At 42.1% G+C, this 15,207-nt stretch overlaps 1 protein-coding gene across 2 annotated transcripts in view; it reads left to right on the forward strand.

Moving 5' to 3' along the window:
• Window positions 1-15,207, forward strand: part of LOC109904043 (latent-transforming growth factor beta-binding protein 2) — a 143,011-nt gene that overhangs the window by 93,625 nt on the left and 34,179 nt on the right. For both annotated transcript variants that reach the window (XM_031788191.1, XM_031788192.1), the window contains exons 9-11: window positions 3,741-3,815; window positions 12,827-12,949; window positions 13,397-13,561. In XM_031788191.1, the coding sequence (XP_031644051.1) occupies window positions 3,741-3,815; window positions 12,827-12,949; window positions 13,397-13,561 (363 nt within the window). The remainder of the gene's footprint in view (window positions 1-3,740; window positions 3,816-12,826; window positions 12,950-13,396; window positions 13,562-15,207) is intronic.

Raw genomic sequence — 15,207 nt, forward strand, 5'->3', positions numbered from 1 at the left:
TTACTTTAAGACATGAAGGTCAGTCAATACGGAACATTTCCAGAACTTTCTTCAAGTGCAGTCGCAAAAACCATCAAGTGCCTTGATGAAACTGGCTCTCATGAGGACCGCCACAGGAATGGAAGACCCAGAGTTACCTCTGCTGCAGAGGATAGGTTCATTGGCGTTACCAGCCTCAGAAATTTCACCCCAAATAAATGCTTTACAGAGTTCAAGTAACAGACACATCTCAACATCAACTGTTCAGAGGAGACTGTGTGAATCAGGCTTTCATGGTCGAATTGCTGCAAAGAAACCACTACTAAAAGACACCAATAAGAAGAAGAGACTTGCTTGGGCCAAGAAACACGAGCAATGGACATTAGACTGGTGGAAATTTGTATATTGGTCTGGAGTCCAAATTGGAGATTTTTGGTTCCAACTGCTGTGTCTTTGTGAGACGCGGTGTGGGTGAACAGATGATCTCCGCATGTCTGTGATTTATTTAGAATTCAATTCACACTTAACCAGCATGGCTACCACAGCATTCCACAGCGATAGCGATACGCCATCACATCTGGTTTGGGCTTAGTGGGACTATCATTTGTTTTTCAACAGGACAATGACCCATAACACCTCTAGGCTGTGTAAGGGCTACTTTACCAAGAAGGACTGATGGAGTGCTGCATCAGATGACCTGGCCTCCACAATCTCCTGACCTCAACCCAAATGATATGGTTGGGATGAGTTGGACCACAGAGTGAAAGAAAAGCAGCCAACAAGTGCTCAGCATATGTGGGAAACTCCTTCAAGACTGTTGGAAAAGCATTCCAGGTGAAGCTGGTTGAGAGAATACCAAGAGTGTGCAAAGCTGTCATCAAGGCAAAAGGTGGCTATTTGAAGAATCTCCAATATAAAATATATTTTGATTTGTTTAACCTTTCTAGCACAGGGGAACCCCTCGACAACATTCCGCTGAGCAGGCAGCGAGTGGAATTCAAAAATCTTTTTTAAAAATATGTAACTTTCACACATTAACAAGTCCAATACAGCAAATGAAAGATTTGGATCTTGTTAATCTACCCATTGTGTCCGATTTCAAAAATGCTTTACAGCTAAAGCACAACAAACGATTATGTTAGGTCAGAGCCAAGTCACAAAAACACACAGCCATTTTTCCAGCCAAAGATAGGAGTCACAAAAACCAGAAATATAGATCAAATTAATCACTAACCTTTGATGATCTTCATCAGATGACACTCATAGGACATCATGTTACATAATACATGTATGTTTTGTTCGATAATGTGCATATTTATATCCCAAAATCTCAGTTTACATTGGCGCCTTACGTGCAGTAATGTTTTGATTCCAAAACATCCGGTGATTTTTGCAGAAATACTCATAATAAACATTGATAAAAGATACTAGTGTTATTCACAGAATTAAAAGATAGACTTCTCCTTAATGCAACCGCTGTGTCAGATTTGGTTTTTTTATTACTAAAAAAGCATAATCTGAGAATGGCGCTCAGAACCCAAAACAGCCAGAGTAATAGCCGCCATTTTGGAATCAACAAAGTTAGAAACAACACCATAAATATTCACTTACCTTTGATGGTCTTCATCAGAAGACACTCCCAGGAATCCCAGTTCGACAATAAATGACTGATTTGTTCCGTAAAGTCCGCCATTTATGTCCAAATAGCCACTTGTTGTTAGTGTGTTCAGCACAGTAATCCATCTTCATGAGGTGCGAGCATTTCATCCAGACAATAAACTCAAAAAGTTCCGTTACAGTCTTTTAGAAACATGTCAAACTATGTATGGAATCAATCGTTAGGATGTTTTTAACATAAAACATCAATAATGTTTCACCTGGAGAATTCCTGTCTTCAGAAAAAGCACTGGAACGCGAGGTAACTCTGTCGGGGGCGCGCGTCATGAGACCGAGGCTCTCTGCCAGACCACTGACTCAAACAGGTCTCATGAGCCTCTCCTTTATAGTAGAATCCTCATTCAACTTTCAAAAGACAGTTGACATCTAGTGGAAGCCCTAGGAAGTGCAACCCCATCCATATCTCAATGTGTACTCGGTAGGCAAAGCTTTAAAAAACTACAACCCTCAGATGTCCCACTTCCTGGATGGATTTTTCTCAAGTTTTCGCCTGCCATATGAGTTCTGTTATACTCACAGACATCATTCAAACAGTTTAAAAAACGTCAGAGTGTTTTCTATCCAATACTAATAATAATATGCATATATTAGCATCTGGGACAGAGTAGGAGGCAGTTCACTCGGGGCACGCTATTCATCCAAAAGGGGAAATGCTGCCCCCTATCCCAAAAAGGTTAACACTTTTTTGGTTACGACATGATTCCATATGTGTTATTTTATAGTTTTGATGTCTACACTATTATTGTACAATGTAGAAAATAGTAAAAATAAAGAAAAACCCTTCAATGAGTAGGTGTTCTAAAACTTTTGAACGGTAGTGTATATGCTGAAAATTAGATCAAATGTACTTATGAGATATCAACATTCTTTTGAAGGCTTGTCAATTGTGTGGTTCCGCTCACAATCTGATGAACTAGAAAAGCTAAGAATGGTCTGGAAGTCACATGAAAAACATTCTCTGCTCTTCCGCTGGATGTAAAGGGAGTGAATACACTACTGTCCCATTATGTTGAAATGAAAAATCCACCCTAGCCAGACACTACTAAATCATGAAGAGGACCGTTATCCTTTCAACATGTGTCTGATGGTATTCTAGGAGACTCTTCTCCTGCGTCTCCTCTTTCACCTTTCCATAACTGTGAAATCTGTGACTAATCACTTTGATTCTGTCCAGCAATCGGCTCTGATTACCCCCTACCTTCCCCACAAGTGAAGCCTCAGTCCTGGCCATCTGATATTGAGAATAGCCTCCTTCCCCGGTCCCAACAACTAATTGAGCATGGGAACTGGGTGCCGAATGAATAATGACATCATGTTTTCAGGCCTCTGTCAGCAAGTGTATGGCCACGCCGGGGGCATGAACGAACACAGAGCGTTATTTACAACAACGCTTCTGTGAACCTCTAAAGTACCTCGCTGAAGGACATGCTGCATGAGGAGATTGTTATTGTTATAGTAGAACAAGCAAGAAAAAATATGCGCAGCATCCTCGTAAGAACCCCAGTAAATCTACATTCCTCATCATTCCTGGCGTATACACATGAAGCATTAGTCTGGTGTTTAAGTGGATTTTCGCCGTGGTTGGTGACACAGGTCATGGCTGTGGCATGTGTTTTCTCGAAACAATTTATGATATACAGGCTCTCTTTCACTGTGTATGTGTCCCCAGGGCTGTGGACCTCTGGGTAATATGATTAAAAATGACGTGCGGTGTTGATGATTGTGCGTGATGGCAGTGCTGTCGTATAACTGTAGTTAATGGGGATTCATTTACATGGCAGCATTGTGGTGTCCCGCAGGGCCCAGCTGTGGGTCCCCGTCTCATTTCTCCCCCTGCCAAGCTCAGCACATCTGTAACTTATATGCTCCCATGCTACACATGAACCATCTCCCTCCCTCCCTCCCTCCCTCCCTCCCTCCCTCCCTCCCTCCCTCCCTCCCTCCCTCCCTCCCTCCCTCCCTCCCTCCCTCCCTCTGTGTCATATGGATGCAATGTTTTTTAAAGTAGACAAGCAGTGTGATAATTTCTCTTTCTCTAATCAGTGCTCTCACTCATCACCTTCTTTCTTTTCCTTTTCCCGCAGCGTATGCAGTGATTGCGAACGGACAAGTGGAATGCCCTAAGGGTTACAAAAGGATGAACTTGACTCATTGTCAAGGTAAGGGGAATGAAAGATGTCTTGTTGTTTGATTGTGTTTAGTAATACCAATAGTGCCTGAAGAACTGTCATAATTTTTTTTCTTATAGATCAAATCAAATCAAAGTGTATTTGTCATGTGCGCCGAATACAACAGGTGTAGAACTTACAGTGAAACGCTTACTTACAGGCTCTAACCAATGGTGCTGGGGGAAAAAGGGTATATGTGTGTGTAGATAAGTAAAGAAATAAAACAACAGTCAAAAAAGACATGTGAAAAAAGAGTAGCAAGGCTATATACAGATACCTGTTAGTCAGGCCTATTGAAGTAGTATGTACATGAAGGTATTGTTAAAGTGACTATGCATATATGATGAACAGAGAGTAGCAGAAGCAATGAACAGAGAGCAGAGAGCAGATTGTATTCTAACAACATGTCTGCATTGAATTCAAATGACCCAAGTCAACCCCCATACATGCATTGTGTTGCAGCCACACTCCACCACACCCTATTCTCAAAACGTTATGTCTGTATTGTGATAAGAACAGTTTTACAGTGACTGCCCATACATGACCATGCTTAACAAACCCCCAGGGCCTGTATAAAAGTATTCCTGTCTATATGTCTAGCCCACTGGGAACAGGGTCATGGGTACAACAAGCTGTGGCCTGGGTCAGAGTTCAGCTGCCCTAATATGCCCCAGGAGGGAGTGGCGTTTTTAATTGCTCTGTGGAGGTCTGTATGGACCTATATAGCCAAAGCCTTTTGTTAAACTTCTGTTACAGTTTGTTCTCAACACTCCCACTCAATCTGTCAGCGGGGGATAGACGGCGTGACTTCCAGCTCACCCATCCATCTGTGTGTGAAAACAAACTGTGTCCGTCCGTCCCTGAATGTGTTGGATGCCTCCCTCCTCACTGCCTTTTAGTGGGCCCTGTCAGCCTGCTGACGGCTATAGAAGAGATATCCTCCCACAACGTACATCCACTGGATGCTGTAGATACTGTAGACCAGTGTTTCACAACTCCTTTCCTCCAGTACCCCCAACAGTACATATTTTGTTGTGGCCCCGGACAACCACACCTGATTTTACTTGTCAACTAATCATCAAGCCCTTGACAAGTTGAATCAGGTGTTTTTGTCCGGGGCTACAGCAAACAAATTGTACTATTGGGGGAACTGGAGGACCAGAGTTGTGAAACACTGCTGTAGACAACCACAAAGAGGGAGAGAATCACATATAAGATGGTTAAATCATATTGGAATTCAAAGATCAATAGGTCTATTTTGGCCTGAAGATATATGCATTACCTCATACATCAGTGATTTCTGGATGTTTCTTGTGCTATTCTCCAAATATAGTTTCTGTCAGTGCTAAGGACTATCAGTTAGATTTATGACCAGCTCTTCCACTCCCAACTTCCAAAGACTTGATTTATGTTTTTTTAATCTGGATGACATTGCACACTTAATCTTATGGAGTGTACCATCATCAACAGATCATTTTAGATGTTATAATGGTTTGAAATGCACATCGCAGACAAAACAAAATACACACAATGTAAAACAAGAAGATTCGTTTTATTTTATTAGATTGGTCATAATCAACAGTAAATTTCAACAATTTTTCTGAGTTGCATGGCAACTACTGTAGTAGAGTGTATTGTGGATACTGTGGGTGTTTCTTCTCTGTGGTGATGGAGTTATTAATATGCTAAATTATTTTGCATTCCTCGTATTTATATAAAAAAAAGCGGTGGACAAAGACACTTTTTATGCTGTCCAAAAGAGTGTCAAGAGTTGCCAGTAAAGTAATTTATCTGACTTTAATTCAGCTGGCTTTTTCTGATCACTTCAAGATGTTCTCCCCTCACAGTCCCTCATTTTTGGAGGCTGAAAAACCAAACTGACAGATATTCACAATATTTACTGGCCAGCTTCAAAGTCTTGTTCCAATTCAGCTGGAGCTCCATTCCACAAAATTATTTTATTTTACCCCTCAGAACAACTGCCAAGGAGGCAAAAAGCTGATTTTTCAGTGATTCTGTCATTATTATCAAACGGGTGTCCTCCTTGCCAAAGCGTGACTCCTCGCCTTGAGCTTCTTGCTCTGTATTTCAGAGTAGGAGAAAAAGTATTGTGTCTTACCCTGTGTCTGAGCACAGACGTGATTCACCCTGCTCTTTCTTTCTACCCCTGCTGCTGGGCTCGGTGGCGTACAGTGGGCATCGCGTAACAGATAAGATGTCCCCTCGGAAACACAAGCTGTTTTGTGACCTCCGGACAGGCCCTTATCTTTCAAACACTCCAGAGAAACTGGGTCAGCTGGAGTCACCATGAATATATATAGGGCTGCTTATGTAGTGGAACATCTATGGCCTCACTGCCATGTGAGTGGGGGGCTTAGGTCTCTATAGACAGCAGGTCATATTTTTAGTTAGCCTATATCGAGATGTTATTGTGAACGGATCAGCTTGTCGAAGCACCCTAACACAGGCGGGAAGTATAAAATGAACAGACCAGAGGCAGTGGTTGTGGTTCCTCTTGTATTGTTTACTAAACGGGTCTTCTTTCACCTGACAAAAATAACTCCCGTGCAGGGAACGTCCAACTCTGAAACAACTGCGTAACAAAAGAAATAAACATAAACTAAGCCATTGACCAAAAGGCCGTGGCCAAAAAAGCAAAACAAAAACAACAAACGGCTACTCCTGTCTTTAGACTATCATCTACTCATAATAGTTACAAGATGAACACTCCTCTCTACCTATAGCCTGCCTTGGTTAACAGAGAGACAAGGTGCCCTGTACACAGACGCTTTCTCTGAGGTAGGAAAAACCCATGTCCTCGCAGGTCTCCGTCTCTACTCCCAATCGTCCCCCAGCTCCTCTCCTGGCACACCGATATAGAGGAAGACACAAAGCAATTAGTGGGCCCAGCTGTGTACTAATTCGCTTTACACTGAGTACCTGTCCCCTGAGGATGGTGCTGTCGTGTCGTCTTCCTCCGGCTGGTCACTGAACTCTCACATTATGGATTGAGATTTGACAGCTGTTCCATCCAAGGACCGGTCAAGTTCTTACATGTATCTGAGAAGATTTGGAAAAGGAACACTTATTCTTCCCAAATCCTCAAATGGATGGGTTTTTCACTTCTTGACTTATGTTTAGTGTCTGACTCAAAACATTTAAACACCTCAGTCTTCACAGAGGACCCACCAGTCCCCACTCCAATAGTACTAGATATTTCCTTTACAATGACAGTAAATAATTATCCTGGTTGTTTATGTGAATCCTCTACAAGCTTATTTTGGCCCTGCCGTCATAAAGTGAGGAATGACGAGTCGGGTGAGTTCAGGGCCGGCAGGTTGTCAGTTTAAGCGCAGTCAGGGGACTCTTTGGGTGGACTCATCATTCCGCGTCATTACTACAATAACAATGGCGTCATGAGAAACCTGTCGGAAGGCTCTGATGGACGTCTATGTGTGTTCCATCTGTGCGTATATAATAACAATGTCTCTTGGAGAATGAGTGAGCGACCAACCATGAAGTCAGATAGGTGTTGAGATTAGTGCAGGTCATGACAGGCTGTCAGTTCCAATCTCTTACCCCCGACCAGACTGTACCACTAACACTAATCTGGAGTCAACCTGACCCTGGATTACAGACCCCATGTGATGAAGGAAGGCTGAGCCTAACATTAAACTTCAGCCTTCAGCTCTACATCCCTATAGCCCCTGTCGCCTCCACAAGCAGTGTTGTTGTCTCTCTGAGTGGGAGCTAGCAGAGTTCCGTTTCCCCAAGAGATATGGTTTGGTCAGAGCTCATAGTGTATAACCCCATGACATGAGTTGTCCATTGCGTCTTCTTTATGTGCCCCATGGCTCACCCAAACAGGAAACAATGTCCGCCCATTTGCTTACACTTGAGTCGGCCTGTTTACATCATTACTAACAGAGGGGCTTGGGGATAAGTCATGGGGAAGTCAGCTATTTATGACCTTAAACTTGTTCCCCTTTTAATCCCCCATACCACCAACACACATGCACGCACACAGGCACACGCACACACAGACACATATATAAATATATATATACACACACACACACACACACACACACACACACACACACACACACACACACACACACACACACACACACACACACACACACACACACACACACACACACACACACACACAGTGCATTCAGAAATTATTCAGACCCCTTGTCTTTTTCCAGTTTGTTACTTTACAGCTTTATTCTAAAATTGATTAAAACGTTTTTTTCCTTGTCAATCTACAGACAAATACCCCATAATGACTAAGCAAAATCAGGTTTTTATACATTTTTGCTAATTTGTAAAGAATTTAAAACTAAAATATCACATGTACATAAGTATTCAGAACCTTTACTCAGTACTTTGTTGAAGGACCTTTGGCAGCAATTACAGTCTCGAGTCTTCTACAAGCTTGGCACACCTGTATTTGGGGATTTTCTCCCATTATTCTCTGCAGATCCTCTTAAGCTCTGTCAGGTTGGATGGGTAGCGTCGATGCACAGCTATTTTCAGGTCTCTCCAGAGATGTTCGATCGGGTTCAAGTCCGGGCTCTGGCTGGGCCGCTCAAGGACATTCAGAGACTGGAGCCACTCCTGCGTTGTCTTAGCTGTATGCTTAGCGTCATTGTCCTGGTGGAAGGTGAACCTTGGCATTCAGGCCAAAGAGTTCAATCTTGGTTTCATCAGACAAGAAAATCTTGTTTCTCATGGTCTGAGAGTCTTTAGGTGTTTTTTGGCAAACTCCAACCGGGCTGTCATATGCCTTTTACTGAGAAGTGGCTTCCGTTCTACCATAAAGCCCTGATTGGTGGAGTGCTGCAGAGATGATTGTCCTTCTGGAAGATTATCCCATCTCCACAGAGGAATTCTGGAGCCATGTCAGAGTAACCATCTGATTCTTTGTTACCTCCCTGACCAAGGCCCTTCTCCCTCGATTGCTCAGTTTGGCCGGGTGGCCAGCTCTAGGAAGAGTCTTGGTGGTTCAAAACTTCTTCCATTTAAGAAGGATGGAGGCTACTGAGTTCTTGGGGACCTTCAATGCTGCAGAAATTGTTTCGTACCCTTCCCCAGATCTGTGCCCCAACACAATCCTGTCTAGGAGCTCTACGGACAATTCCTTCGACGTCATGGCTTTGTTTTTGCTCTGACATGCATTGTCAACTGTAGGACATTATATAGACAGGTGTGTGCCTTTCCAAATCATGTCCAATCAATTGAATTCACCACAAGTCGACTCCAATCAAGTTGTAGAAACATCTCAAGGATGATCAATGGAAACAGGATGCACCTGACCTCAATTTCCAGTCTCATAGCAAAGGGTCTGAATACTGATGTAAATATGTTTTTTCAGTTTTTTTATTTTTAATACATACAAATTTGTAAAACCCTGTTTTCAATTTGTCATTATGGGGTATTGTATGTAGATTGATGATTTATTTAATACATTTTAGAATAAGGCTGTAATGTAACAAAATGCGGAAAAGGTCAAGGGTTCTGAATACTTTCCAAATGCACTGTATATATACAGTACGCTGAGTGTATAATACATTAGGAGCACCTTCCTAATATTGAGTTGCACCCCCTTTTGCCCTCAGAACAGCCTCAATTTGTTGGGGCTTGGATTCTACAAGGTGTCGAAAGCGTTCCACAGGGATACTGGTCCATGTTGACTCCAATGCTTCCCACAGTTGTGTCAAGTTTTACTTTGGGTGGTGGACCCGTTCTTGAGAAACACAGGAAACTGTTGGGCATGAAAAAAACTGCAACGTTTGCAGTTCTTGACTAATTCAAAGGCACTTTAATATTTGTTCTTGCCCATTCACCCCCTGAATGGCACACATACACAATCCATGTCTCAATTGTCTCAATGCTCAATTTACTATAAAAGTGACCAAAAAAAACGCAATACATTATTTACCATTAATTTCTATTGATCACAAAATAATCTGAAACACAACCAAAACAAACAACAAATGCATCCAACAAGTTTGTAGAGTTACGAGCTTGATGTAATCATCGCGTGCTAGAAATATGAGGCCAAGTACTAAACTTTTGACTACTTTAATACACTTATAAGGAAATTTGTCCCAATAATTTTGCTCCCCTAAAATTGTCAAAAAGTGCTGTAATTTCTAAATGGATTAGAATACCCTAAAATTAAAGTTGACAGCCTGCACATTAACCTCATAGTTACTGCATCATTTCAAATCTAAAGTGCTGGAGTACAGCACCAAAACAACAAAAAATGTGTCACTGTCTCAATTATTTTGGAGCTGACTGTATATACAGTATATATAGAGAGAGAGGCCTGTACTCACATGATAGTTTGTTTTGCCTCCCATCACTCCCCAGACCCTGCCTGTTCCCTTATAAGCTCACTATTTCCACCAGCTAGCACACCAGCAAAACAAGAGCAGATACATTATTATTGGGAAAATTTGCCATGGCAGCTTGTCAGGTTCCAGTCGTCACGGCGATGGGAAAAGGCCTAATGATTTACTCTTTGTTTAACTCTGTGAAAAAACAAACCCTGCATGGTCCCAATGTGGTGGCATGACTAAGAGGCTGAGGCATGTGGTGCTCTTCTCCTGCCTCCTGCCTGGGCCACTAGCTACCTCCTCTGGCTGTCTGGGTGACTCAGGAGCACAGCTCTCTGCTGTTGAATGGACACATAAACAAACGCCACTCACCATCACGCTATCTTTCCTCCTTTCCGCACATGGTTGAGGGGGAAAAACACTCACTGCCTCCAGTATATTTCCTAACGTGAGCTTATAGGATGCATTGACCTTGGTCACAGTGTGGGAAATAAACTGTAGGAACAGGGATGCTAATCTAAGACATCTCTGCTCTGTTTCCAACTACCCTGGTCTTTCAGGAAAATAACCATCTCTATATCTCTCTCTCTGTTTTGTAAAGAAATATTTGATAAGATACCAAGAACAAATACAATAGAGCGTGTGTGTGTGTGTGTGTGTGTGTGTGTGTGTGTGTGTGTGTGTGTGTGTGTGTGTGTGTGTGTGTGTGTGTGTGTGTGTGTGTGTGTGTGTACACAGTTCAGTGCATTTCACTCTATCTAGTGAACTCTGCTCTGATGTATTATATTGTTAAAAAAAGCCATCTATCATATGTCATCTAGGGCATCTATCATATCTTATCTATCATATGGCATCTATGGCATCTATCATATGGCATCTATCATATGGCATCTATCATATATCATCTATAGCATCTATCATATGTCATCTATCATATGTTATCTATCATATGTCATCTATGGCATCTATCATATGTCATCTATCATATGTTATCTATCATATGTCATCTATGGCATCTATCATAAGTTATCTATCATATGTAATCTATTGCATCTATCATATGTTATCTATCATATGTCATCTATCATATGTCATCTATGGCATCTATCATATGTAATCTATGGCATCTATTATATGTAATCTATGGCATCTATTATATGTAATCTATGGCATCTATCATATGTTATCTATGGCATCTATTATATGTAATCTATGGCATCTATTATATGTTATCTATCATATGTTATCTATGGCATCTATTATATGTAATCTATGGCATCTATTATATGTTATCTATCATATGTTATCTATGGCATCTATTATATGTTATCTATGGCATCTATTATATGTTATCTATCATATGTTATCTATGGCATCTATTATATGTAATCTATGGCATCTATTATATGTAATCTATCATATGTTATCTATGGCATCTATTATATGTTATCTATCATATGTTATCTATGGCATCTATTATATGTTATCTATCATATGTTATCTATGGCATCTATCATATGTCATCTATGGCATCTATCATATGTAATCTATGGTATCTATCATATGTCATTCATAGCATCTATCATATGTAATCTATGGCATCTATCATATGTCATCTATAGCATCTATCATATGTCATCTATAGCATCTATCATATGTAATCTAGGGCATCTATCATATGTCATCTACAGCATCTATCATATGTCATCTATAGCATCTATCATATGTCATCTAGAGCATCTATCATATGTCATCTAGGGCATCTATCATATGTCATCTAGGGCATCTATAAGTATGTGGACACCCCTTCAAATGAGTGGATTTGGCCATTTCAGCCACACCCGTTGCTGACAGTTGTATAGTATAAAGTCGAGCACACAGCCATGCAATCTCCATAGACAAACATTGGCGGTAGAATGGCCCTACTGAAGAGCTCAGTGACTTTCAACGTGGCACCGTCGTAGGATGTCACCTTTCCAACAAGTCAGTTTGTCAAATTTCTGCCCTGCTAGAGCTGCCCCGGTCAATTCTAAGTGCTGTTATTGTGAAGTGGAAACGTCTAGGAGCAACAACGTCTCAGCGGCAAAGTGGTAGGCCGCACAAACTCACAGAATGGGACCGCCGAGTGCTGAAGCATGTAGCATCTGTCCTCGGTTGCAACATTCACTACCGAGTTCCAAACTGCCTCTGGAAGCAACGTCAGCACAATAACTGTTCGTCGGGAGCTTCATGAAATGGGTTTCCATGGCCAACCAGCCGCACACCAGCCAAGATCACCATGCACAATGCCAGCGTCGGCTGTAGGGGTGTAAAGCTCACTGCCATTGGACTCTGGAGCAGTGGAAACGCGTTCTCTGGAGTGATGAATCACGCTTCACCATCTGGGTTTGACGGATGCCAGGAGAACTCTACTTACCAAAATGCATGGTGCCAATTGTTATGTTTGGTGGAGAAGAAATAATGGTCTGGGGCTGTTTTTCATGGTTCGGGCTCGGTCCCGTAGTTCCAGTGAAGAGACACCTTTACACTACATTCGAGACGATTCTGTGATTCCAACTTTGTGGCAACAGTTTGGGGAAGACCCTTTCCTGTTTCACGATGACAACCCAACAATCTGATTCTGTACTACCATGGAGTGTTTTCTTCTCCTAGACATCAACGAGTGTCTGATGAATGGGATCTGTAAGAACGCTGAGTGTCTGAATACCAGAGGAAGCTACAGATGCACCTGTAAACCAGGCTACATGCTGGACCCTGCCAGGAGCCACTGTGTCTGTGAGTACTCCTACTGCCTTCCTGTTACGTCTGATGGTCTGTCTGTCTTATGGTGTTTCCTTGGTCTGTGAGTACTCCTACTGCCTTCCTGTTACGTCTGATGGTCTGTCTGTCTTATGGTGTTTCCTTGGTCTGTGAGTACTCCTACTGCCTTCCTGTTACGTCTGATGGTCTGTCTGTGTTATGGTGTTTCCTTGGTCTGTGAGTACTCCTACTGCCTTCCTGTTAAGTCTGATGGTCTGTCTGTGTTATGGTGTTTCCTTGGTCTGTGAGTACTCCTACTGCCTTCCTGTTAAGTCTGATGGTCTGTCTGTGTTATGGTGTTTCCTTGGTCTGTGAGTACTCCTACTGCCTTCCTGTTGCGTCTGATGGTCTGTCTGTCTTATGGTGTTTCCTTGGTCTGTGAGGTCTGTCTCAAGGAGGCTTGTATATGTTTTTTTCGGACAGCGGACAAGGCTGTGTCGGACCAGAGGGGGATGTGTTACCGCTCAGCGTCAGCGGGGATCTGCTCTCTGCCTCTCACTCAGCACATCACCAAACAGATCTGCTGCTGCAGCCGTGTGGGCAAGGCCTGGGGCACGGCCTGCGAGAGGTGCCCTCTGCCAGACACAGGTACCCACACACCCTCTCTCTCTATTTCTCTCTCTTACTTCTCTCTCTTACATTTCTCTCTCTCATTTCTCTCTCTTATCTCTCTCTCAACACTACAACCTCGATGAACTCGTTAAATATCTCTAGTTTGATTACACTTGGTGAACATTCATTGGCTGGGTTGGATTTTAACAGCGGGACGAAATGTGGGATCTTAGGCTGCGTATTGTGATGTTAATGAAAGCATACAGTACATGCTACTCAACACAACAGTCATTCAGGCTTCACTCACTATATTACACTGGCCTGGATAGCCAGTCATGTATTGCAGTTCAAAGATAACCCAATGTGTTTGATGTGGAATAAGATCAAAACAACAGAACCTTTATATGTTGAGACTGTATAATATTATAATAGTGGGAGTGAATGGTGTGTTATCACACAGGCCCTTGGAGAGAAACGCCAGTTATAGTCCAGCTATGTCTCCCAAAGAAAGAAAGACGAGTCAAGCCAAATCAAACATGGGCTGTGGTTGTCATCCTCTTTTTTTTCTTTTGCCGATTTTATCTTCAAAGTCAAAGAAAAGGCCATTATTTAGAGCAGTGACCGGTTTGGCAAGTGATTCATGGAGGTTGTCATAGATCAGATATCAGAGAGCCAGACCTCCATGGTGCTATGCCAGACTAGTGCTCTGCTCTATGTGTAGATGCAGTCCACATACAGCCTGATTACCCTGTCATCGCCAGACACTGACTTTTGTACAGATGAAGGATCTTCATGTGAAACAGTTTGCTACAGCAGGAAAATAATACTGCAGCTACAGGAGATGTGAATTATAATGTGGATTATAATTCATGGATATTTTTGTAGGGTTGATACATTTTTCTTAAGGGAAAATCAAGTCTGAAATTTCCAAGTGGAAATTACAAACTTCAGAAGCCTTTTTAAACCTCAAATACGCTACATGTTTTACATTTCCTGCATTGCAGGAAGTAGTCCTGTAAAAGGGGAATCTAATTAAGATCCTACATCTGTATGGCGTGACAAGCTGTTAGAGCCATGTTGAACACAGAGCATCCAGACTCATTATTAGTCGTAATAGGAGCACATTGACTTGCCTTCCTGTCAGACTTAGAGCTCTGATGTGGAATTAGCCACAAATCCCCATCTCCATCCGCATTAGACAGATCAGTTAGGAGACTTCATCGTATCCATGCTTCTTGCATTTACAGTTGCACCTAACCACAGTGCTGTCAGTATTGGTATCTATATTCTAGAGATTATTTGTCCATTATAAAATTGTCATAGAGGCCTGTGTTCCAGGTCAGGCAGGGTACAATACTATTTAACTGTAATAGATTCACCCCTGTTGAAATGTGTTGGGCTCCAACACAAAGAGATGCAATCACCCTCCTTTTATTTCTTCAGTCAGTCCTCCACACACTGGCACTGGCTCGCTTACTCACTCTTCTCCTGCCCAGAGTTCAAAGGTCAGTTAGTATTACATGATCCTCTACTTCCCCCCCTGGCACTGCCCTGAGCCTGTGTCTGAAACTAGGGATGTGACAAATGAAAAACAAATATATATCTTTAAACATATATTTTTTTCTTAGCTTAAATGCTACGAAAAAAAAATGATAAATTGCATGTGAATTCACGGCAAAATA

Source organism: Oncorhynchus kisutch, linkage group LG14 (genome assembly GCF_002021735.2).
Source record: "Oncorhynchus kisutch isolate 150728-3 linkage group LG14, Okis_V2, whole genome shotgun sequence".
NCBI lineage: Eukaryota > Metazoa > Chordata > Actinopteri > Salmoniformes > Salmonidae > Oncorhynchus > Oncorhynchus kisutch.